This window comes from Lonchura striata, chromosome Z (assembly GCF_046129695.1).
Source record: "Lonchura striata isolate bLonStr1 chromosome Z, bLonStr1.mat, whole genome shotgun sequence".
Lineage (NCBI taxonomy): Eukaryota > Metazoa > Chordata > Aves > Passeriformes > Estrildidae > Lonchura > Lonchura striata.
Window position 1 is genome coordinate 51637451 of NC_134642.1, and position 24600 is coordinate 51662050.

General features: G+C 42.3%; 2 protein-coding genes and 1 long non-coding RNA gene across 3 annotated transcripts; 2 read left to right on the forward strand and 1 right to left on the reverse strand.

Annotated features, from left to right (window-relative positions):
• Positions 1 to 1741: 1741 nt before the first annotated feature.
• LOC110481209 (large ribosomal subunit protein mL50) lies at positions 1742 to 4190 on the forward strand. The gene is made up of 2 exons (XM_077790516.1): positions 1742 to 1830; positions 3661 to 4190. The coding sequence occupies exons 1-2, from the start codon at positions 1742 to 1744 to the stop codon at positions 4070 to 4072; spliced, it is 501 nt and encodes a 166-aa protein (XP_077646642.1). The 3' UTR covers positions 4073 to 4190.
• A 1175-nt stretch (positions 4191 to 5365) lies between these two features.
• Positions 5366 to 7211, reverse strand: LOC110481208 (uncharacterized). Its single transcript, XR_013341691.1, has 2 exons — positions 6843 to 7211; positions 5366 to 5562 (listed from the first exon to the last, which is right to left on the reverse strand). It is a non-coding gene; the product is annotated as an uncharacterized LOC110481208 (long non-coding RNA).
• Positions 7212 to 7292: 81 nt separating this feature from the next.
• On the forward strand, positions 7293 to 17669 carry RIOK2 (RIO kinase 2). Its single transcript, XM_021549725.3, has 10 exons — positions 7293 to 7473; positions 8019 to 8157; positions 8846 to 8962; positions 9741 to 9916; positions 11472 to 11560; positions 12674 to 12865; positions 13248 to 13340; positions 14293 to 14826; positions 15712 to 15802; positions 17357 to 17669. The coding sequence occupies exons 1-10, from the start codon at positions 7408 to 7410 to the stop codon at positions 17516 to 17518; spliced, it is 1659 nt and encodes a 552-aa protein (XP_021405400.1). The 5' UTR covers positions 7293 to 7407; the 3' UTR covers positions 17519 to 17669.
• The last annotated feature ends 6931 nt before the right edge of the window (positions 17670 to 24600 follow it).

Below are 24600 nucleotides of genomic sequence, written 5' to 3' on the forward strand. Positions count from 1 at the left end.
AGTTAGCCACAAAACAAAGAATTTAGGCCAGTTAAGACCAGAGAGACCAAGGAACAGCATAACTGCACATGCTCTGAAGACAAAGCTGAAAATTTCAGATGCAAAGAAGACTTTGGAAGCCTTCATCAAAGATTCTCGATGACCCTCAAATTGGGCTGGTGAAAGCAGAGTGCAAAACATTTATAACCATGAGATCACACTATGTAAATTAGTTCAGGCATGTATATGATGTTGTTTTAGTGACACAGTAACACTTATTAGTAAGCAATTCTTATTGTATAAATACGCCACAGACCTTGGCAAAGGTGGGTGAGTTAGGAGGAGAAATCTCCCTCACCTCCATTGCTGCAATAAACAAGTACCTGCTCCGTAGACACCAGTCTATGTGCTTTTACTTCCAGCCTATATTTTGGGCATCACAACAAAGAAGTTTGCATGTCATTGAAATATGGGTGGGTATGTGGGATTTTGGGGAGAAAATTTGGCTTGCAGCTGTGCACATCAATGTAGGCATGTTTGGTCTGACAACCATGATTTACACATGTACATTGTGTTACAGGACATTAGAACTTGCTCCTTCATTAAACCTGATACTATAGCAGCATATTTTGCCTTTTTATATACCATCTGGAAAATATATTTCCATGATGGATTTTCCAGTGAGGGAAAGCAGTGTAACACTTAGGAAGTCACTGAAATGGCACCAGCCTAGCAGAGCTCAAGAAGAATTTGGATGATACTGTTATATGTAATAAAGATAATTCACACTGGTATAATATGATGTATGTAATATTTAATATTACTGGGAGGTTACACAAGTCAGCACTGGGAGTTGCCCTCACATATTTGGAAACCAGTCCCTGATAAAACCTCATTTACAAGCTAATACATGTGTCGCACCCAGAGATGGTTGATACAGGGACGCCTGGGTGATGATCATCCTGATCATCCCGGCAACAACTTGAGATTGGAATTGCTGCAACCCTCCAGGGTGATATATCTGAATGCCATGTTCCAGTAACTACATCAGGGAGGTTCATCACTTCCCGGACACCGAATTGTTCAACGCAACACAGAGAAGAGAGACTTTATGAATATGTGGGACTTTGAATGGAAAGAAAAGGCTGATCGCTGAAATCCCGGCCTTGGGCGAAATATTTCCTATAATAACCGCTTGTACCAGGAGGGTGGGGTGTGGCAAAGGGAGACCCTCTGCTGGAGCAGTCAAACTTGTGACCCATCCAGTGCCGATCCCGGGCTCAGCATTGTCCTTTTCTTTGTGGCTGGCTCAGATAAAATTTGATCACTAGATTATTTTTTTTTATGTTTTTTTTTTTTTTTTTTTAATTCGGCTGGGTCAATATTCATTTATAATAATACCCTTGGGCACATGGTGTGACTTTTGGGAATGGTGCTGTGCAGGGCCAGGTGTGGGACTTGATGGTCCTGACAGGTCCCTTACAATTCAGCATAGTCTGCGTTCTGCCAGTTGTCAACACCTGGACATCACTTACAGCTTGTTGCCTGCTTGATTAAATCTCCCTTCCTGTCGATTAGGCCTGAAAGCACACAAAGTCCAAACATCAAAGAACGCCTTTTCCGAAGGAAATTTCCATACATTCCACTTCCCAGCGAGGGGACGGGCTTGATAAGATGGACTACATTTCCTATGAGGCTTTGCGGGGCGCGGCAGAAATGCATCCCCCCAGTGGCCGCGGAAGGAGCCCGGTGCGCCCTCACCATGGCGGCGGTGTGGGCGCTGCGGGTAGCGCCGCGGCAGAGGCCGGAGCTCGGCCACGCGGGGCTCAGGGTGTTCTGGGGTGGCCGCAGGTACCCGCAGGGCATAGAGTGGGAGTGGCTTCTGGCCTTCTCCTCATGCTGGGCCTTCACCGGGCCGTGGCCCTCTGTAGGTCATTTAGCCTGGCATCCCCTGAGCAAGTTCTCAGGGTTTGTCCTGGCGGCTTTGGAATGTTCTTAGGGAAGGAGGCTCACAGGTTCTCTGGGCAACCAGTGCCCACCGAGGTGCAATACTGGCGGGGGTGCAGCGGTGCAGGGTTGGCGTCTTTAGAGCTGTTACTGCTGTTGTTAGGAGTGGGGAGATAGGGATTTGTGGGAATGAAAAACAGTTCCTCTGTAACATTTTGCGTGAAACTGAAATAAGAGATTTTCCAGAGATCACCTGAGATAACAAAATGAATGTATCAAAAATGAATGTATCAAAAAAATGAATGTATCATGTTTGTAGAATCATGTGTTGAATTTTAAGAAACCTCTGCCATGGCGCAAAAGGCATAGGAAAGAGAGAGAGAAAAAAAAAAAAATCTTTAAAGCTTCTTGTAAAAAGACAAATACCAGAGAAGACCAGGAATGCAAAGAACTCAGATAAGGAGGCCCCTCTGTCAAGGATGATGAACTTACCCAGATAAGATAGCAGAAGACTAAAAGCGCATGCGCAGAGGAGAAGAGTTCAAAAGTTCAATGCAGAGGAAGACTATGGTTTCAGCCTCAAAAGACCATCAGAGACCCCTGAAAAGACCATCACAAAAAACCACGCATGCCCAGAAGGGCGTGGACCTATTTAGCATGAGAGGCGAAGACAGGCGGGGCCAGGGGTTGAATATACATAGGAAAGTTGTGTAATGTCTTGCATATGGAACACCTTTGTGAATAAAATTGTGGGACAAACTCCAGCTCGGGGCACAAGATTTTGGAGAGCTATCTCACTTGTGCCGGGCGCTGTCATACATACCCACTTCATAACTACATTGAGTTGTGGAGTCTATTTATTTATTCTGCGTATCGCTTTAAAACCACGCATGGGTTGTTGACTAAATTGGGGCATACAAGAAGGTAAATTTTTTTCTTAGAAACTAGTAATGATTTTTTTTTTACGTATGGTGTAATAAATAAAAAGGTCTTTGTTCTTTGAACAACAATTGAAGGACATAAGAATTTGAACTGAGTAGAGAATGCAACTAGCATAGAAGACTGTGTAACTAATTACATACAAGTTAACTTTTAGGCCAAGGACAATCTACAAGGAAGATGAGGAGCCTTCATTCCTATGACCACCAAGGGCAGAAAAAAAGACCCCCTAGCAACCAATTGCACCAGTGCAGAGTGCATTGAGAGAAAATACGTCAACTGGAAAAATAAAAGGAACTATAAAAACAAAAAGGTCAAAGGGGGAAGTGCGCCATGGCAGAGACTCCCCAGCCACCCAGCGCTGTTCTTTTGCTTAATACTGCTTGCTTAATAAATTCTTGTTAATTGATTTATCTATAATTAGCCTCCACAATTGAATTTGTCCATAACATATGGGCACTAATTTTCATCTGTAATAGTGGTTATTTTCTGAAATGCTCTTTATTCACAGCAAAATAGGAAATGGAGCCATAGAAAACAAGTAACTAACCTTGTTAAAATCCTGACTTCACTCAGAGCAATAAAATAAAGTGGGGGTGTGATTGCTCTGCAGAGGCAGCCTGTGTGGGGAGCAGCACTTGGGGAAATCCTATGCACTTCTGGCTAACAGACCTGGTGAGTCCATGGGATATGTGGAGTGTCTGGATTGAGTGGTTTAAAACACCACGAGTACAAAAATGCTCTGACTCTGTCTTGTGTAGCCCAGAGGATAAACATGTGTTCTGGTATCAGCAGGGAAGAGGAGAGAGAAATGGAAGCAGACCAAGCAGTTCCTGAGAAGGAGGAGAACAGCAAGCCCAGCATTATCCCCCTCCCCCAACGCCGCCGGAGCTACACACCTCCCGAGGACCTGCAGAGCTGCCTCAACCTGCAGAGCTGCCTCGAGTGCCATGTCAGGGAGGTCTTCGGGCCCTCTGTTCCCGAGGACTGGCAGCAGGCTCCCCTGCAGAACAGGCTGAAGTATCACCTGCTGGCTCAGCTGGCGGCAGAGCTGGGACACGCTATGTCCAACTCGAAGATGCACTGCATGTGCTGCACTGGGGACGTGCTGGGCTTCCACTGCACCCCTGTGAAGGATGGCACCAAGATTGATGAACTCGCAGCCGCAGAGCTGCCCCCAAACCTGAAAATCATCTGGCAGCAGTGAGTCCCCCGACAGAGCATTCCTGTGCCTGGCTGGTGCTGTAGGGCAGCAGCAGAGCCAGCTGGTTGGGGTGAAATATCTGTGACTTTCAGTAATAAAGATTCACTTAGCTGTGCTCGGGTTTGGCTGTTCCTGTTCTGCTCTTTTTTCCCTGCAGACCAGTTCCTGCGAGGCACTGGTACAGCACGGGCACTGCCAGCTGTCCCCTGCCCTTTCCCTGCTGCCAGGAACTGACAGAATCCAGTAGGGATCAACAAGGGGACCATCTCCACAGTTTCTGCTCTGCACTTCTGTGTTGGTTTTGGCTGGGGTAGTGTTAATTCTGTTCCTAGGGGCTGTTATGGGGCTTTATTTTTGACCTGTGCTGAACTCAGGGCTGAAAATAGAGAGATGTTTTTGCTACTGCTGAGCACAGTAGCTTGGCTTGCACAAAGCCAAGGCCTTTCCTGTTACTGCTACACTATTGAGGGGATTGGAGGTACATAGGAGGGGACACAGCCAGGACAGGTGACCCAAACTGACCCAAGGGGTATTCCAGACCATATGGCATCAGGCTCAGTGTGTAAAATGGGGGAAGAAGGAAGCAGGGGACATGTGGAGTGATGGCATTTGTCTTCCCAAGTCACTGTGATGTGCAATAGGATCCTGCTCTGCTGGAGGTGGTGAACACCAGCCCAGCCATGGGAAGCAAGGTATTAATTCCTTATTTTGCTTTGCTTGTGTGTGCAGCCTTTGCTTCCCCTATTAAACTGTTCTTATCCCAGTGCATGAATTTCCCAGCTTTTACTTTTCTGATTCTCAGGACCATGGCAGTGTGCTCTCCTGCTGTTCACACTGTGGCTCACAGAGATCTCCTGCTTTTCTTCTGTTTCACTGCTGTGAAAGCTAATGCCTACGTGGCCACTCTGAGGATGAGCTTGGCAAGCACTGAAGCATAGATGTCAAGCTCTGGAATACTTTTTCTAGGACTGATGAATGCTACTGTAGCTGTCTGCCAGCTGGATTTCTTTGTACTGTCCCTGGTTGGCCCAGATCTGGCTGTCATGACAATTGAAGGAGTTGCCAACAGGACTGGTGTGAGGATTAGTTTGTGCTAGCCTTCAGGGTGTTGTGATCTTTCCATTTCCCTTTCTCGAAGGAAAAAAAAAAACAAACAAAATATGAAAATTTGTTCAGTTAACCTGTTTCATATCTTACCGTATGTCAGTAAGAGCTCTCATGGAATGAAACATTCAACATAGTCAAAATTTATGATTTCTTTCCAGAGTATGAAACAGTGGGTTTTATAACACACAATTCAGTTGAGTGAATTTTTATTTTGCTTTTCCTCATATTTACTTTCACTTGAAAACATCAGAACACAGCATAATTGCAGTACAGTGTGGCCTAAGTAATTCCATGAATTTGTGGAACATACCACCGGACTTCACAACTTTACATCCCTGAGTTGTGGATCAGATGGGATACATTCTCCTTCAGCTTCCAGACAGGTCCTATTAAAGGAAAAAGTAACCATTTCATTATTTTCTCTAGAGATCAGCTGTCTGCCTTTTTTTTCATGAGGTCACATAGAAATTCCTGTACATGAAAGAGCAGTGTATATTGTAATCTTTCCAAAAGTATAGTCACAGAAAGTAAAACAATACTCATGAAATTCTGCAGGAGAAAAACATAGGTATTTCAAATAGCATATTCTATTTCTAGAATGCTTTCGGTAAGTCTGTAATAATTGGATCTCCTCTTCCTGGAGATTTCACACCCTTAGAAAAAGGCAGATCCCTGCAAAATAATTTGTATCTACACAATTGTGGATTCTTTGGCACTCTTTTTACTTCTGTTGGCAAACGGAATAGTAACATATCAGGAACACACAATTTACTAACTGGTTCTTCAGGCAGTCACATTATAAAGGAAAATATAGACAACGGTCATAAATTCATAATGGAAAGCTGAACAATGACAACAAGCCTCATGTCTTCATTTCCCTGTCTCCTGAAGCTGGAAGTTTCTCTTCTTTCTTCCCCTGCTAACCAGGTGGCAAAATCTGTTCCAGAATCACTGACAAGATCTTTTCAGTTCACGGCTCTGGAATCGGAGCAAGGCAGGAAAGCCAGGGGTTCTTAAAAAAACACAAAAAAAACAGTAAAGAGTAGAAAAAAATTGTCTTCATTTGCTACTAGATGTGCCTAGAGGGAAAAGGGGAATGCTTGTTTTGTGTCAGCTCGATGATGATTTGGGCCAAAATCAAAGTACTTTGGAGGGTGCAGTTCAGCCTGTTTCCGGTTGTGTGTCTATGAAATGGACTCATCTGAGAGTACCGACCATGGCATTAGCAGGTAGATGAAAACAAAGGGAGATCAATATCTGTAAGAATTACAGAGTCTCTAAAATTTACAAACCACAATAAAGAATAGAAATTTAATGAGCAAACATATAGTCTACAAAGGATGTAAGAGTCAGAGATCACAGTAGTAAATATGGGTCTTTGTTCACAATTTGCGCACCTGGTGGGGCTGTCTTCTGCTCTTTGGATTGTTTTTATCGGTTTTTTTTTTTTCTTTTTTCAAGATAGCTGAATAGACAGCTGAACACAGATGACTGGCTGAGAGAAATGAAAATTTTCTTACCTTCTTATTTTCATACCTACAAAAGACAGTGGGGGAAAAAGAAGGAAAAAAAAAAGGTAGAGGAAAAAATATGCCAGATGAGGTTCTAGTATGTTAACGTGAAGGAAACTGCAACAAATATTGACATTTTGGCATTCACAACTTACTTTTACAGGGGTGTAAGTGGTGGAACGTGAACGTTCTTTCTCCTAGTGAAATATTCACTAAGAAGTGTAAATGAAGACCAAAGAGTTTTCTACATTAGCTTGCTCAAACGTCTGGATCTGTGTTGAAATAGGTTACCAACACGTGGATATCCTTCAGAGAAAAGAGCTCTTTCCCAGCCACACCAACCCCGCCACTCCCTGACATTCCACACAGTCCCACACCATCACGTGACGGACGGGAAGGACGCCTTAGGTGAACAGGTCCTGGCAGCTGCACGGGCGTCCCAAAAAACTGCCCGCAGCAGAGAGGCATGGAAGGGGGTCCTGCCGAGCTCGGAGCAGAGCTTCGCTGCGTTTCGGTTGGGTCCCTGCTCGGTGACGGGCGGGGCGCAGCGGGACCTAGTGGAGCGCGGCAGCGCACGCAGCTGCCAGGCCCTAGCCAGCACCTGCTGCGCATGCGCGACATGCGCTTCTCTCATCCGCCACGTCTTTCTCCTCATCCTTTTCATTATTTTTTTCCTTCTTTTCCTCTTTTTCCCGTCCCTGCTCCTCTGCCTCTATAGCCATGGGGAAGCTGAACGTGGTGATGCTGCGGTACCTGTCCCGGGAGCACTTCAGGGTGCTGACCTCGGTGAGCGGCCACGGGTAGTGGGGCCGGCCGGGTGGGCGGTGTCTCAGCCCGCGGCGGGAGGGACCCGCCTGTGCTGCCGCTGCTTCCCCTGGGCCGCCGTGCTGGCTTGTTCTGGGGAAGACCGGGTTCGGGCCGATATCTTCTTCGGCCGCTCGGCTGGGGGAAAAGGGAGAGACAGGCAGTTCTTGGGGGTGCTTGGGGGTTCTCTGGGGATGCCCGGGTAGTCGCAGACCCATCACGGTGAGGCAGCATCCCCAGCATCTCTGCTGTCTCTGCTCCCCGAGACTGGGACTGAAATCTAATTAGTTACTCGTGTCGTGGCTGACACTGAAGAACTTCCCTGGGTGGGTTGTACATAAACTGCCAAGGAGCAGTGAAGCAAATGGAAAGGTTTGTTAAGGCTTAAAATGTAGAAAGTTAAGTCTTAAAATCTGTAGTCTTTAAAAATTGTCTATTTGAAAAGAGATTTTACTCTTAAGCAGGATCTGTACTTCATTATACTTCAACACATGGCTGACAAATCTGTTTTTAATTACTTTTTTTAGGTGGAAATGGGCATGAAGAATCATGAAATAGTTCCTGCTAGCTTAATTGCTTCCATTGCCAGCCTTAAGCATGGTGGCTGTAATAAAATTTTGAGAGAGTTGGCAAAGCACAAACTTCTGGCTTACGAACGAACTAAAAGTGAGTTTAAATTTTGTGTTGGACTCCCTTTCTTAATCCTGTCCCCAGTGCCTCACAGTGGTACCTGCCCAACAGGTTAGGATGTAAGAGTGCCCTGAGTGGTTGTTTTTCCTTCTCTTGGACTCAGCTTGGAAATGCGGGTTGGTGCACCAGATGTCGTGTCTGCTTGTATCTTTAGAAGTGAGAGACAGATAAAAGATGAACAGTTAACTTTCTTTTTTGTTAGGGTAAGGTAAAAATAATCACCTCCTGAAGCAGTTTTCAAGTGCATATAGGAATCAACCCAAGTGAGTGATATCCTCACAGTTCTGAAACAGACTGCACAATCCTTGGGCATTTCACTGCCTCAGGAACAGCTGCTAAAGGAGTATTTATTATCTGCCATATGACAAGGATGTGCAGGCCTTTCTCCATTCCCTCCAAGCTTTTAGTTGGATCTGGCCCTGTGAAGACAGTGGGGATGTCTATAGGAAATACCTCTCCCTTTTGTCCCAGTTCTTCAGGTGACTGAGGGTTGCTCCAGTCCAATTTAAATATCTTCACCATTCAGTCACATGGGGCTGGTAAGAGCCAATGGCTGAAACATTACTTGGGTCTTATGTACTACAAAAAGCAAGACTAAATTGAAATTTATTTTAAATGTGATATATGCATAACAAGGAGTGAAATGTAATTTATTTTTACCCAGCTGTCCAGGGTTATCGGTTAACTAATGCAGGATATGATTACCTGGCTCTGAAAACGCTCTCTTCCCGACAAGTCATCAATTCTGTGGGGAACCAGATGGGTGTTGGCAAAGAATCAGGTAAACTCAAATAACGTTTAATTATTTTTTAAAACAAACACATCTGTAATACTGCAAATATCTTGCTAGAAACTAATGGAGTTTTCCTCTGGGCAGGCAGATCAATTAATCTGTCAAACACCAAGATGTGTTTGAACATAGTATGTTCAAGTGCTCTGTGGGGCTTCTGGCTACATTTGAGTATTTTTTTACAACAGTGTTACTGCATTTTGCCCAATTTGTTAGTTTCTTAGTTCATTTTTTTAAAAGGTACTTTGCAGACAGATGCTGCTTGTGTTGTGCTGAGTTTCATTTAGGAAAAAGATAATTTCATCTTTTTCATCCCACTTAAAAATAAGGTAGTAAAGTAAAATAAGCTCAAAACTATCAGAACACTATCTTGGTTCCTGTTATGTTCATATAGTTTGACACAGAATGTGACTTCTGTAATTGGAGACAGCAATTATATGGGACAAATGCTAGAAATTAAGTTTAGGGTATTTTTTAACACTGAATTAGGAGTCTTGTCCCTTGAGTTGTCAGTCCATTCATCAGGAAGGAGGAGCTCTTCCAGGATGTGGTTAAGAATACCAGAGCACTGAAAGATACTTCAGATCTCATCTGCTTTGTTCTATTGGAGTACCATAAACTCTTTAAAAGTAATTTCTTCATCTGCCTTTGCTAAAACTTTTGGGTCAGAAAGGGTGAGGAGTGAGGTAACAAACCTTCAGTGCACTTTTTCATCTGGCTTGTTAGATGTGTTTAATTACTTAGGTCTGTGCTGTTATGTATTTTCTAGATATTTATATTGTTGCTAATGAAGAGGAACAACATTTTGCACTGAAGTTACACCGGCTGGGGAGAACTTCCTTCCGAAATCTGAAAAACAAACGTGACTACCACAAGCACAGGCACAAAATGTCCTGGCTGTACTTGTCCCGGATAGCAGCAATGAAGGAGTTTGCCTACATGAAGGTAGGTGGCCACTCACACAGAGCCAGCAGTGGTGGGACAGATTGGAAGATGCCTCTCAGGCTGTCTTTTGATCACTTTGTGTTTGCCGTACTGGTCGGATTTATGCTTAATTTTTTCTCTCCCCTGATGGACTTAAAGTATACATTTCATAAAGTTTCAATGCAACATGCTTTGTATACTTCCCAGTGCTAAAATTAAATTTAGCTGTTGAAATCACATGGAATAGATTCAGGTATCATGAGAGAGAATTTCAAATTAATGATGTTATTTATGGATAGATAATATATATATATCACCAGTTCTGCAGTTTTTCCTTCAATCTTCATTGCATAAGCTAGGAAGCAGTTGTCATTTCTTAAAATTAACCTGCTTTTTTATTTTACCAAGCTTTCACTTGTTGTTGTGCTGTTGAGGGAAATCTTTCAGATCAAAACTAGTGTTTTGATCTTAAAAGACACACTTAGTTCTGTGCTGTGAGAAAAGATTTCATTATACTACTAATCCGGAATTCTGTGGTTTCTTACCTGCTTAAAAAAACCACAAATATTGTATAGGGATGAAAGATGTTATCTGAAAACTAATTATTAATAAAAACCTAGTGTTCATTTCTCTTTTTATGTTATTCAGGAGTAAGATATATATGAAATTATCTTCTCGTTCTTCTAAAAAAATAACCATGATGAATTGTCTCAATGGCCTCCACAGACAGACAAAGAACTAACACCTCTGTCCAGGTGGTCCTGCTGGTAAAGCCTTATGTGGTCAGAACTTGTAGGTATATAATTGTGGGGGTCAGTTTCCCTGAGCAGAGGACTGAGGGAGGTTTAATTGAGTGCTGAAAATCAGTATTAGCTGAATTAAGTGCTGAAAAGCAGTAATACTGAAGTAACAAAAACTGCATTTGTGTTGCTATAACTTAGGACTCTCTAGAAAACTTCACTTGTAACAACAGAATGAGTAAAAACAGAATGAACCCATTAAAAAGTTGAGTGAATCTAGTGAATGACTAAATTTGTGCTAGAAAATACAAACAGGAGAGCTTCAAAATATTATGACCTACCTTTGGGTAATCTTCAGTATGGTATAAAGCTGATTATTACTGTTTAGGAATGAACTTGTGTTCACACACACAAGCAGGCACATACTTGTGTTTACAGCAACTGAGCATAGGTTGACTAATCAGGCTGGAGTGTATTGGCAGCAGCTTAGTGTAGACTTGTTTCTAATGCCGTTTCCCATTTCTATTACTGATTCCACAGGCTAATGTACCAGGTAAGGTTCTGTCATTTCTCCAGTCTGTTGTGATTTTCTTCCAGTTGCAAGACAACTAAGCTGTAGGCAGTGCACTCAGTGTCTAAACTTGTGAAATGTATTGTCTTTGCAGTGAGAGTTCCAGTGGCTGGGAGGCTGTTTTCCTTCCTAGGCATGTGATTAGGGCATTATATGCTGCTATCACAATGATACATACTTCTTATCTTACATGTGGGTTTGTCAATATATGTAATGTTTTCCTTAACTATTTAATTTTAATTTTTCAATGTGTTGTGTTTTCCAGGCTTTGCATGACAGAGAATTTCCTGTTCCAAAGCCCATAGACTACAACAGGCATGCCGTTGTTATGGAACTTGTTGATGGATATCCTTTGTAAGTAGTGAAGCTTGAATTCTCTGTTTTACAGAGACCCTGACAACCTTAGAGGAAGTAACAGGGTTGGGATTTTTCCTTGTTTTCTACACAGAAATTGCATATTCTATATGTTACTTTGCATATAGAATATTGATATTACTGATGTTCTGAGCTCCACTTTGTGATCCTTGCTCTGTTAATACAGGTGAGTTTGTTACTCACTTCTGCACTGTTTATATAGACTACCACATGTAATCTGATTTTGCACCTTTGAGAAAGAATGTTTTGCTTGAGTTTTCCAATCTCTAGAAACATTAAATATTATTGAGGTTTGTAGATGAAGGGTTAGTTTGGTTTTGAATGCAAAAGGCCTGTCTCTTTCACACAATAACACAGGTCTAATCCAGAGATTTAAAATGTCTAGTTATAGAACAAACTTGTCCATTCTCTTGTAAAGGATTCAAAATCCTGACTTTAATCAAAAGGGAATTAATTCCAAAGTAAAACAGCTGAAGAATAATATGGAAAAGACTTCCCACCCTCATTTATTAAATCCACATCGATTTTGTAAAGAGAGCTTCAAGTTCCTTGTGGCAGTCTGCAATGGAAGTTTAATTTTTCTTCTTTTCCTAACATAATCTAGAAAATATGATTTTATAAAAGAAAATGCCATGGGCCATTTGAATTTCAGTGTCAGAAGATTTAGCTCCTACTGGCACGATAAGATAAACACAAGAACCATAAAAGTTTGCTGCTCCATTATTTGCATAATATATTACGACAGCAGTGCTCAATGAGAGACAGTGAGTGAGTTCAGGTGAGATTTAGTCTGGATATAAGAAGATATTTTCTCTTGAGGACAGAGAGGCAGTGGCACAAATTGATTGGGAAGGTTTCACTGTCTCTCTCCATTCCCAGAAGTTTTCTATCCCAACTAGACAAGAGACCTGAGCGCTCTGGTCTGGTCTCAGATTTGACTCAGCTCTCAAGAGGATGCTGGAGCAGAGATCTGAGGGCCCTTTTAGTTTGAATTACTCGGGCATTCTGCCAGGTGTATTTTGTATACTTTATCTGTATTTTTAAATTAAGTGTTTCAAGGTTCAGATTATTTAATTTTACTTAACTTTTCAGGTGCCAGGTGCACCAAATGGAAGATCCTGCTGCTGTCTACAGTGAATTAATGGACCTGATTGTAAAACTTGCCAATCATGGTCTAATCCATGGAGATTTCAACGAGTTTAATCTCATCTTGGATAATAATGACCATGTCACTTTGATTGATTTCCCTCAGATGATGTCAACATCACATGCAAATGCTGAATGGTAGGTTTAGATCTAAAGGTCTTGTCCAGGTGAATCTGACAAATCCTGATGACAGCAAACAGTAAACCATGACTTGTTTCCATAAGTCTTCTCCTGAATCTTTTTCTGCCATTTTTGTGATGCAGCACAAGTAATATTCCAAACAAAGAATGAGTAGAAATGTCTCTGCAGAATAAATATGTCATTAATTGCTCCTCAGAGATAATAATATTGTTTGATTAAGAAACATTCAGAAATTAACTGCATCCAGTTTCCCTTCCTAGCCTTTTGGCTTGCAATCACTCATAAAATTAATTTTCACATAAAACTATGCAGAGTAAATGCTTCTTATTGCAATAGACTTAACTGATTTTTTATTTGTACAATTCTGTATTTTTTACAGGTATTTTAACAGAGATGTTAACTGTATTAAGGAGTTCTTCAAGAAACGCTTCTCTTATGAAAGTGAGCTCTTCCCAACCTTCAAAGACATCAGGTAGAAATGACCAGATGAATTTGTGTTCTACTTATGGCACTAGTGTTAGTTTTCTGAGAAAAGTGGATTCCTGTGAGAGATGCCTGTGGAAGAAAGAAAAAAAAATAGGCCTATTTTTATTTTTAATGTAATTTTAAGTTACATTTTTCTAATTTCTATTGTGTTTTCTTTAAAATTACTGTAAGTGGTCTTCAAGTGTGCTTTAAAATCCTCTGCTGCCTTCTTTGTCTTCTTGCAACCAAGGAAGAAAGGTCAACTTGAAAGCTTGATCCAAGTGGTGAATGTCCAGGAAATTTTAATAGTGATGTATAATCAGCCTGTTTGATTTTAATTAACAGTTTAACAATTCTAGTATATGGAGGATTAATTTGGGTTTCTGTTTTAAAATTATTATTAATTGCTTGTAAGTAGAGTGTCTGCCTCCTTAGGGATTCTTACATTTAAACTTTTCTTCCTAAAGTCTTTTGTTTCTTCTGAAAAGTAAACTTAATTTTCACTCATTTTAAGAATGAAACTTACACTGAAAGTGTGTAAAGAGACCAAACCTCTTACAACTGAGAGCTTTTCCTCAGGAGTTCCACACTTTAAACAGCCTTTCTGTTTGCTTAAGCATGATTTGAACCAAAATATTATTCCTGCTAAAGTAGAACAATTTCCTGAAAAGAAAAAAAAAAAAAAAAAAAAAAAAAAAAAAAAAAAACAACTATAAATGCAGGTTATGGAGATGGAATCATCTTCTGGAGATTTCTTCTCTTAGTTTATATTCTAAGTTAGTATTTCACCTAAAGCTCAGCACCATCATGTATTTTGTGTGTTTCAACAGTGTATCTATTTTGTTACTAGTGGGTAATTTTAGTCCAGCTTGGTTAGCATTTTAAACCCAAAATGTAGTATATTGGTAACTTGGCTTATTAAATTAAGCATATTAAAAGAAAACACTCCTTTTTCACAGGAGAGAGTGTTCTCTTGATAAAGAGATTGCTGCCAGTGGCTATGCAAAGGAGATTCAGGAAGATGGTGAACTGCTTTACCCCCCAGGTTCTGATGAGGATGACAATACAGAAGTGTTAGAACTTGCAGAGAATGCTGAGAAAGAGCTCAGCTTCTTCAGCAAAAATGAACAGATCAGTGAAGACTTCACATGTGAAATGAGTGATTTCTCTGAAAGTAGAGCCGCTGACGGCGCTGCAATCAGCAGTGAGGAAGAGGATGATACAGCTGAAAGTGAAAATACACAAAGATTAAATATGGCAGAGTTGAGTTCAGCCTTGGAAGAAGCTGAAGGGCCAGCTGTGCCTTGGAAGCCCAGTGAAGATGCAGAGAGTTCTGCAATTACTTCTTTTAAGGACAAAAGACTAACTGAAAATGCTGCTGAACTGGAAAGTCAGGCAGGTCAAGGAGGGTGCTATGAGGATAAGGAGAATGAAGACGAGTGCCCTGAGCTGGTCAACTCATCAGCTTTAAATGAGGAATTCAGTCATTACAGGTAAAGATTCACATTTACTGTTGAGAAGTCTGGCCCTTTTCTTGCCCCAGAAAATATAAATGTGCAAAGTAGCTCAAGAAGAACTACTCTTCAGCTACCCTTGCTTAAATTGAAGACTAAAAATTCAATTTATTTTGAAAATATACCAGTAAATACCCTTCCTATTGGTGGTATGATTGTCCAGTTCTGTTGTATTATCTAATGAGAAAACAAGTTTTGCACTTCAAAGACCAATCTATTTTCTGTGGTGAATTTTTTCCCCTTTTTCTTCATTTCAGCTAGTATTGATAATGAAGTAGTTCTTGATGTTAAAATTCTACTTCTAAAAAACTTCCATAAGGAAGTTTATAATTTAGATACTTTGTGTCAAAGGCAAATGTTCTGCTACTCACTCAGCTGAAGTTATCAAGAACAAACTTCTTAGAGTGCTCTATTCAAATACATTGTAATTTATGTTGTTCTGGCTTTTAATGCCTTTCCTGACATAGTAATTCCTGCTTGCCTTCAGACTAACCCCTTGTGTGTGAAATTATATTTCTTAAGTTTGCCAATACAGCATGTATGTGAATGTAGAGATCATACTCCTCCTCATTTGCTTTTGCTTTTCTGTTAAATATTGTCAAACTTTGTGCAGGATCTGAAGTGTTTTAGTACCCTGAGGTTTCTGTTCTTGTGCTCGATATTTACATGGCTGTTGTGCAACAAATTTTTCCATTCACCAAATGCCTGTCTGGAACAACTAGTGTTAATGTTTAAAACTTGCATGTTCTCTTGTGAGTTTTCAAGTTGTTGCCCAGAAAGTGAAGACTCAAACAGGGTGCTGATAAAGGCAAAAAGGTGTGTTTATCTTGCTAGTGGGATAATACATTGATTTATGTGTTTCAGTAATGAAGAGTGTATTGTTCCTGTTGCTGGGTACAGAACAAGGACTAAGACATCAGTCAGAAGTGTTGGGAGCTGTTCAACCATTCCTCCTGTAAATATTATTTTGTTATGTTGTCATCTCAGACCACCTTAAATTGCACATAGCTGTTAGCACCTGTTTCTGAAATTCTTCTCTGGCATGAATCATCTTTAAAAACTGTTACCATCTATCTCTCCAGTGTGTATTTCCATTCTCATAGAAAAATAGGATTGATACTGCTGTAACTGCCTACAGGGAGTGCTTTCCAGCACTCTCCTTCATATTTTGCTTTTTGGTCTCTCACTGAAGCTCCATGTCAACACTAACAACTCTCGTTTAGCCAGTAACTAATTTATGTTAATGCATAACAGCATCAGTTCATCCATTTCTGTTGCTAGCCACAATTAATATTTTTATTTTGAATGTGGATACTTGAGTTTAGATTTAATTTTTCCTTTCTCACCTCTCTTCTTAGAGATTTCTTCTCATTCTTCTCTGAAAGATAACTGAACTCGCCTTCAACAGTGATCTCTTTGGCAATTTGAATTTGACCTTCTGAATTACATAAATCAGAACATTTTCAGCAGAATTTTATGTGCTTTTCTTCAACCCCAGAGTAGGCAGTAGGTGTAATGTCTACTTGGTGTCAGGAATTTTGGAGCACATATAGGTTGTGATGGTGGAAAGACTGATGAGTCTTTACACCAAGTGCTGCAGTTCGGCAATAGAATTTGGTGAACTTACATTAGATTTCATGTCATAATGGTATCTGCCTTGCAGAGTTTATTCTAGCAGATTTCCAGCAAGATACAACTCCGCCATGATGAAATAGATGAAAATTATTTGATTTCTCTTCCAATAAAAAATAGGCAAGTGTGCACTTGGAATCAGTGTGGCAGCTTGCGCTAGGACCATGCCACAGTCTACAAAAGCATGGCTTTGTTTTTGTGGTGGGCAGATACTGCCATCACAATGGACAGCAAAGCTCAGAGTGAGACACAGGTGCAAGTTACAGATGAGATTTCGTAGAACTATTCCAGTTCGATGGAATGGGAAAACCTCGGGGAGAAATTATAAATCACTAATTCCCTGTCTCTTTAGGCCACACTTGTGTTACAGAGTTGTTGTTTTCTGTGAGAATCAGTCATATTTTTGTAATCTAAACTTCAGAATAACCAGGGTGCTAAAAAAACAAGCACAAACCAAATAACTGCTGCTGGGCATGGAATGTTCTGCAGTATAATCAGCTTTTACGTATTTGTGTAAGGCCTGTATTCTGCACTGAGAGGTGTGGCGTTTAGCATCTCAGTAGGGAGCACACTTGAAGTTTAACTTCAAAATCATAAAAATATTTAAAATACTATTTATTATAATGAAGACTATCAGAGCACACACAGAGCACTCCATGCCGACCTTGTCCATAGCAGAGAATCTTCTTTTTCAGTCAGCTGAACTGTTTTATGATTTTCTTACAAGGAAAGAACTCTTTTCATTTCTACAGTCAAGGTGAACATCATGAATCATGAATGTTCATGGCTGGTCCTGAAAAAATTCTGATGTCATGTCATGTTGCGTCGCTAAATGATTTAAAGAAGTTTTGATGACAAATTGTGTGCTTGTTTGTAGGAGCTGGTGAAACAGAAGATAAAGCGTCAGCTGACAAAGCAGCAAAAGTCTGCTCTGAAGCAACGGCTGCAAAAAGGGGAGGCAAATATTTACACCAAACAACGTCGAGAAAATATGCACAACATTAAGTCAAGCTTGGATGCAGCCAGTTTCTGGGGATAATTTATTAAGGCTGCTATGGAACATGAGGAATGTATACATCTAAAAGGATCATGCTAATTTACCAATAATCCTTTTATGTAAAGGAGTAATCTCTGCTGTGCAAACCAGATGTTTTTGTGGGAGTTAATAAATCTCATTCCTGTGACTTCGACTAGGAGGTTGTGTTTTGTGTTTCTAGTCAAAACTGTTTGCTTTAATTTATACTACTGTAATTATATCAGTAGTATTGATTAAGATTATGACAAAACTGAATTGTGGTGTACTTGTGCAGAAGCACAAGAAGCCTTTTTCTTCAGTTATAGGTGCACAATTATTTGCATAAATGTGAAATGGAAATAGTTTTTGCTAGGTTAGTGAGAGGTGACATTACTTTCTTTTAACTTTTCTTCCAAAACTTGGGGACTTAGTCAGATGTAACAAAACCTGGTTTCATTGGCTGAAATAATAATCTAGTGCACAATGTGCCTTGTTGCTGGAGCTTAGAAACATAAATAGTAAAAGTCATTAAAATAATCATTGGCACAAGCACATTTTGAAGTGCTGTTCTACAAAACAATACGGAAACAAAAAGCTCTACTGCCATCCAACTACTTTATTCTGAAGGTAAAAGTAGCTTACAGTAGATATAAAAAGTTAAACATAAAATAGTAATAAAATACAACTGACAAAGATCTCTAAAAGCAGTATTCAGCAGTCATTTAAAAATTTTTCAGTATTGTGCTTGGCAGAGTGTTCGTACCTCATAGGCCACTGTCATTTGCACAGAGTCCTATCTCAACACAGTTCCATTAATATTTCTGTTTTAATTCTCAGTACTGGTAGAGCTGACCAACACGAATTTAGTCTCATTTGTGTATCTGTTCTGATGGGTTTTGGAGTTGTTTGGTTGATGGTTTGTTGTTTTGTGGGGTTGTCTTCATGTGACCTGGACAGTACTCAGTAGACAGGAAAACATTAAACAAACATTAAAAATCCCTAGAATACAACCCCTACAGACACAGTGCTCATTCTTACACCAGGAACCCTTCACAAACACCAGAGCATTTATCTTCCTAGTCACCATAAGCAGACACTGCTGCTGTTTTACAAGAAGTAACAGGAAGTGATGTAACTCGTGTTCTGGGGTGTTAAATGTAAAAAAGCCATCTTCTCATTTAGACTGGCACTCACTGGCATTAGATATTCTCACCTCTGGCTCCCAGTTCATTTCACTCTACCCATGAACAGGGTGCAGCAGCAGCTGTCTGCAAGAGGGACGCTGACAGCTACGTGGCTACCAAAGCTCACCGGTCACAGTGCCTGGCAGAGTAAGGTCAGGCTGGTATCGGCGTGTCCCCTGCGGCGGCCGGGCGGACAAGGGAGAGCAGAAGGAGTTTCCGCGGCTGAAGCAGCCGAGCCGTGCCCCTCCCCGGCTGCCCGCCTGCCGCCCCTTCCCGCCGGAATGGCCGCAGGGTGCAAAGGCGGCGGTGGCTCTGGGCTGTCTGGCGCTGCCTAGCCAGGGCCACAGCAGCCGCATCCGCTGGCGCTCCGTGAGGAGCGAGCGGCACCTTCGCCTCCGCCCCGCGTCGGGAGCGCGGGGCCGGGAGCGCCGCCGACTGGCTCCGCAGGCGAGGACGAGCCGCGCTTGCAGCCTGAAACTCCTTCCCTGCCTCCTTTTCGGTCTCCCGGGCATCTCTCCACCCAGACCCCCTTCCCTCACGGTGGCTGTTCGTGCGTGCCCCTGCTCCTTTGTATGGCTAAGGATGGATGTTTGACAAGACATAACATTGTGAATAAATCCCCAATCTTCTTCCTTTCTCAGAAGTTGCATCCTCAGGCTTGTTTGCTCCATAATTCAAAGTGTTCCAGTGATCTCTGTTTTCTAGAGGTTCTAAATGCAAGGAAGGGAGGGTGAAAAGTTTGTAAATTATAGATAGGCACAGATGACAGATATTTGTCTTCCCACACAGTGGAGAGTAAAGTGCTGGCAGAACTCTAATATAGCTATATTTATTACTATATGATTAAATTGTAATAGATATTTAGATTATTAGTTCAATATTAAATAATTGCTAGTACAGTTATGACTTTTCATGGTCTATTGAAGATAAAAGAAAACCATGGTATTTTTAAGGAAATACCACCTTCACAACACTGGTTTCCAAAGCCAGTTGCTGACTGTTTTTCAGATTAGTCTTTATAAGGAAGATTTTTTTGTTATTTAACCACTACCTTAAATAATCCACTAATATTTTATGAAGGAATCTTTCAGGTGTCTTTTTCTATGGTCATAATCTCTGACTTCAGAGAAGCAATTCCTTTCTAAAAACATTCATCTCTCTGTTGTCACAATATGCAGCCCTGTAGCCTGAATTGCCCTCTCTGTGCTGCTCTCTCTCTTGAATAATCCTGTCATGTTGTGGTGAGATACAGAGGAACCTGCTCCTGTTATCCTCACTATACATTCAGTGCAGGGGTGTATTTTGAGAGTGCATCATCCTCCAAGGTCTGACTCTGTGTTACTCTGGATCTGAAGTTTTCTTCATAGGACTGACAGTAAGTGACCTTTCTGAGTAAGCAAAATTTTTCCTTTCATCTGTTTTGAGACTTTTGAGTTGTGCCTTCTTTTTGCACCTGAAATATAAAACCTCACATATTTTGCTAGGTGTAGGCAGACTTATAAGTTTGTTTCACCCTTCATGCCTTGTAACATAAATGACAGAAGGAATATAAAAGGAATAATCCTGGTCATTTTTGACCTAATTTTAGTTAAACTGATGGATCATATTTTAATGTGACTTTTTAGATATCATACAACCAGAGGTATCATGTAGCTAACTTACATCTAGCAATATGAAGCCCATAAAGCTTCCTGGGTTCTCAATATTTGTAGGATGCAATATCCACAGTAAATTGAAAGTTTAAGGGAAGCCTCCCAGCTAAACCAAAGAGATGTGAAAACAACAAAAGGTAACAATAGGAGACAGATACTTTCAAGTATTGAAATTGTATAATCATACCAGAAGTTGTAATATTTTTTTTCTTGAAAAACTTTTTTTTTTTTTTTTAAATCCTGGCTGATTGAAAACTGGAGCTCATGAACATAAAATTAGTTGGTACAATTTAGAATTTAATATTTGATTCACAAAGTGGAGAATTCATTATCTGACTGCTGTGAGCACATATGACATGCAAACATAGGCGTGTGTGTGAAAAGATGTTCCCTTTCCATGATAGAGTTGAATATAATATATCACAAGCAGAGTAAAGCTATATTTTTATCTCCTTTAAAAAACAGTGTGAGTGTGGCACTAAGAATAAGTGGATTTCATGGTTCTTTCTGCCTAGAGAATAATTTTACTTAATTTATATTAGCATATCTTAGCTAATGAAAATTTTTGTAATGCTATTACCTTACAATATAAAGCAGTACACATGGTTTTTAAATGACAGGTTTTCACATTAATTAAACAGAAACAACTTTCTTCTGTTTAATTTTCTGAAACAGTAACTTTTAAAAAGTAGTTTTCCTCTGCTGTAGTAGTCAGTAATTTACTTTTTAATATTAATGGGATTGAACTCCGAAGGTGTAATTTTATTCCTCGATAGTATTATGTTTTTGCAATACCCTTGTGGCTGCATTGCCAGTCCTCCACCTGACGTTACTCTGCTCATTGTCTACATCAAACCTATAACTGACCCAAAGCCATAGTGATTTGTAATACAAGCCTATTTCTAAAATACATCACAATAATAACAAGCAATATTTTTTAGTACTTTCTGTTAAGATTTTGTTGGTAGTTTAAAAATATAACTCTGTGATGTCTTTAATTCTGTCTCTTCTCACACCTTACACTTCCAGAATTTAAAAAAAAGAAAAATATAGGAAGACGTATAAAATGTGTTTGGAGAGAAAGGGGTGGGAGTTGCCTATAAAAGAAGTAAAAGAAACCTAACATGGACACTTATAACTGTGGGAACACAAAATGTCTTTCAGACATTTTTAGAGGTTCCAGGCCTTGGTCAGAAGCATTCTAGACCCTGGCAGACAGCTGAAAAACAGCTGTGATTTTGAGTTTGAGCCATGGAATGAATTACCAACTTTGGAGGTGGAACAAGCAATCACAAAAGGTTAGATAGTACAGTAAAAGTAATTACAAAGTAGAGGGGAAATTTTTTTAGTATTGTACAGGGGGGTTTTAACACATGTCCAGGGGGGTTTTCACTTTGTACGTGGGGGTCAAAAGTTCTAAGATGGAGGAAAGTGGGCTGATCCTGTTCTTCTTCTTTCTTTTTCTTACCTCCATGTTCTTGGTGATGTTGGCACTCACAGATTGGTTTAGAGTAGAAAAACACTTGGCAACGTAGGTAGTAGGTATTGGGGAATAATTGTAAACATGTTATACATAATATATCATATAAAAGATAGCAGCAGCCCTGGGCGGAGAGAGAGACGAAGAAGACAGCAGATAGAGAGGATGTCAGGGTGTGTGTGTGCCTCTACCCAGGCCGCTGATCAAATAGGCGCAGTCCAAGAACATAATCTGTTAGATAACTAGCAATAAACTGCCTTGAGACCGAACAGCTAAAGCCTGCGGAGTTTTTCTTTGGAAGCACGGGTTGGAGGAGGAATTTCACCACCACATGAGATCCCAGAGCAAGGCCGGGGTTCTCACAATTGGCGTCCCTTGATGGGCATCAACAAAAAGAAGAAAAAGAAACATCAAACAACCTCCAACCTTCATCGGCAGAAAAAGAAAGAAGAAGAAGAAAAAAAAAAAAAAAAAAAAAAGGGAAGAGCAGTACACACTCTCCGCAATTTCAAGAAGAGAGGGAGCGGAAAGCTCAAGATAAGAACCTGACCTTCACCAAGGCATTTCGTCTGGAGGACAGCCAGGAGGAGAGAAACCAGAAGCGCGCCTGGGATTCCTCGCCTGTGGCCTGCTGGACGATGGACAGTGCCATCTCTGGATTGACTTCATGCTGACTCAGCTTTTGGTGAGAATGGTCGAAATTAAGAACATGGGGAGGGAAGGAATTTTCCCAAGGACACACCAAAGACTTTTTTTTAGCCCTATAGGGCGAAACTTCTACCCATCAGGTAGAGACAGCCCAAATGAAATGAAAGCTTTGTTATCATAGGTGCGATGTAGTCACTCGCACACAGATGTATATTTTTTCTTGGGATTAAATTTTTGGCAAAAGATCAATAAGTAACTTTATTACTGAGCCACAAAAGGACAAAAAGATAAGACTGCTGCAAAACTTTTGCTTTTAACAAGGACAATATTATAGCCAGCTCTACGGCACGGCACGTCCAGCTGGACAGCTGGGGCTCCTATGGGAGCATAAAGGGGGAAGATCGCCCAGCCAGCAGCTTGAGGCAGTTTTCCTCACCACAGATCCAGGGGAAGCAGGACTGCCTCCCATGGAGAATTAGGGGATGGTCTGTCATCATGCCCTGTGTGTCCGGGTTTCCACTGTTCCTCAGTTTCCCTTGAACCTCAATCCCTGAGCTCCTCCAATGCACAAATCCCCCAGACAGAGAGATAAGCCAAGCACAGCCGCAGCCCCCGGTGGGGGAAGGGACCAAGCGCTGCTCGAGTCCAAACCCGCGGCGAGAGGGGCAGCGGCGGCGGCGTCTCCGCGGGGGAGGGTGCAGAGGGAGTGCAGAGCAGAGAGGGAAGAGGAGGGGAGAGGAGAAATCTTCCGTGGCTGCTCGGGCTGGGAGTTCAAAACAGCCCGCGGTGCAGGTGAGAGGGGGGGCAGTGGGAACAGCGCAGACACGGGGCGGCGGGGGCGCGGGTGCAGTGGCCAGGCGTCCCGAGCGTCCTGTGATGCATTCGGTGTCGAAAATCCGTGAAGCCGCAAGAACGGCCACCCAAGAGGCGGGGGCAGCTCCCGGACCGCGGCAGCCAGACCCGCTGAGGAAATAGCAGAGGGACAGCGAGAGGCGTCCTTCGCTGCAACTCAGGCGGTGGGCACACGCGTGAAGGTTGAGCAAAACCCGACAGCCACGGGTGGAGGGGATTTCTCGCATCTGGAACGCGTGGCACGAGCGCAGGCAGGGCGGAGCCGGCATGCGCGGGCTGTGGGTGCTGGAACAGAGTCAGGAGAGGGGCAAAGCGAGATGGGAGACATCGGGGCCGGAATGGGAACAGAGAGGGTGATTGCGTCAGCCCAGGGGGGATGGCAGTGGCTCTGAACCAGGCGGTGCGAGCTGGAGCGAGGCGAAAGCACGGCCGGGACCAGAGCAGGAGCGTCCTCACCCCCAGGGTGGCGCAGGCAGGGACGGAGCGTGGCCAGGATGACTCAGGGCACGGGTTACTCACAGTTCCCATGGCAACAGCCAGCATAAACCCACAGCAACCCCTGTCAGTTTCAGACACGGCCAGAACAGAATAGTTATTGCATCAAGAATCAGTTACACATATATCGGTTGTTAGAAGAAATGTTAGACTGAAAGTTTATCAGGAATTAGTACGGGGTTTGCGAATGTAAATCAATTGTCGGAGGTACAAATTGGAGAGCGGAGTGCATGGAACCGTGGCGCGGGGTCTTTCGCATCTCGAGCGCGACACGGGCACTAACGGCGTCAGCAGCGGCGGCGGCCACCAGCCAGCCAGGCATCCACAGACTGCGTGGCGACCGCGCGGGGGTGGGAAACCCGAGTGCGGGGCGCGGCCCAGGGCGCGGCGGCGGCGGGGAGCGGCGGTCGCGCGCTGATGACATCAGCAGAGCGCCGAATCACGCTGAGATGGGGACAGCCACCGGGGCCGGGCGGGATGACCCAGACCGGGACTGGAACGGTGCCAGATCCAGTCGGGCGTGAGAGGGGACATTCCCGAGCCCACGGCCGGGGCCGGGGTCGGCACGGCGGGGTGCAGTCGGGGCTGGTGTTCCTTCTCTCGTTCCCATGGCGACACAGACAGAGACAGGTGAATCCAGGTTTGTGCACGCGTTTGCGGGAGTTAAAGCGAACGCAAAAGTGTTTGAGAGGGACAGGTTTCAGGCACGGGTCCAGCACAGCCGACACTGGGCATGAACGGGGGCTGAGAGCAGGAGAGAGACACAGTCACCCCAATGCAGGCAGAAGCGGGGTG

Coding starts and splice junctions, on each gene's coding strand:
- LOC110481209 (XM_077790516.1), top strand. CDS start 1,742: ATGGCGGCGGTGTGGGCGCTGCGGGTAGCGCCGCGGCAGAGGCCGGAG. Junction 1,831..3,660: donor GTGTTCTGGGGTGGCCGCAG/GTACCCGCAGGG, acceptor TGGTATCAGCAG/GGAAGAGGAGAGAGAAATGG.
- RIOK2 (XM_021549725.3), top strand. CDS start 7,408: ATGGGGAAGCTGAACGTGGTGATGCTGCGGTACCTGTCCCGGGAGCAC. Junction 9,917..11,471: donor AGGAGTTTGCCTACATGAAG/GTAGGTGGCCAC, acceptor TGTGTTTTCCAG/GCTTTGCATGACAGAGAATT. Junction 13,341..14,292: donor CCAACCTTCAAAGACATCAG/GTAGAAATGACC, acceptor CCTTTTTCACAG/GAGAGAGTGTTCTCTTGATA.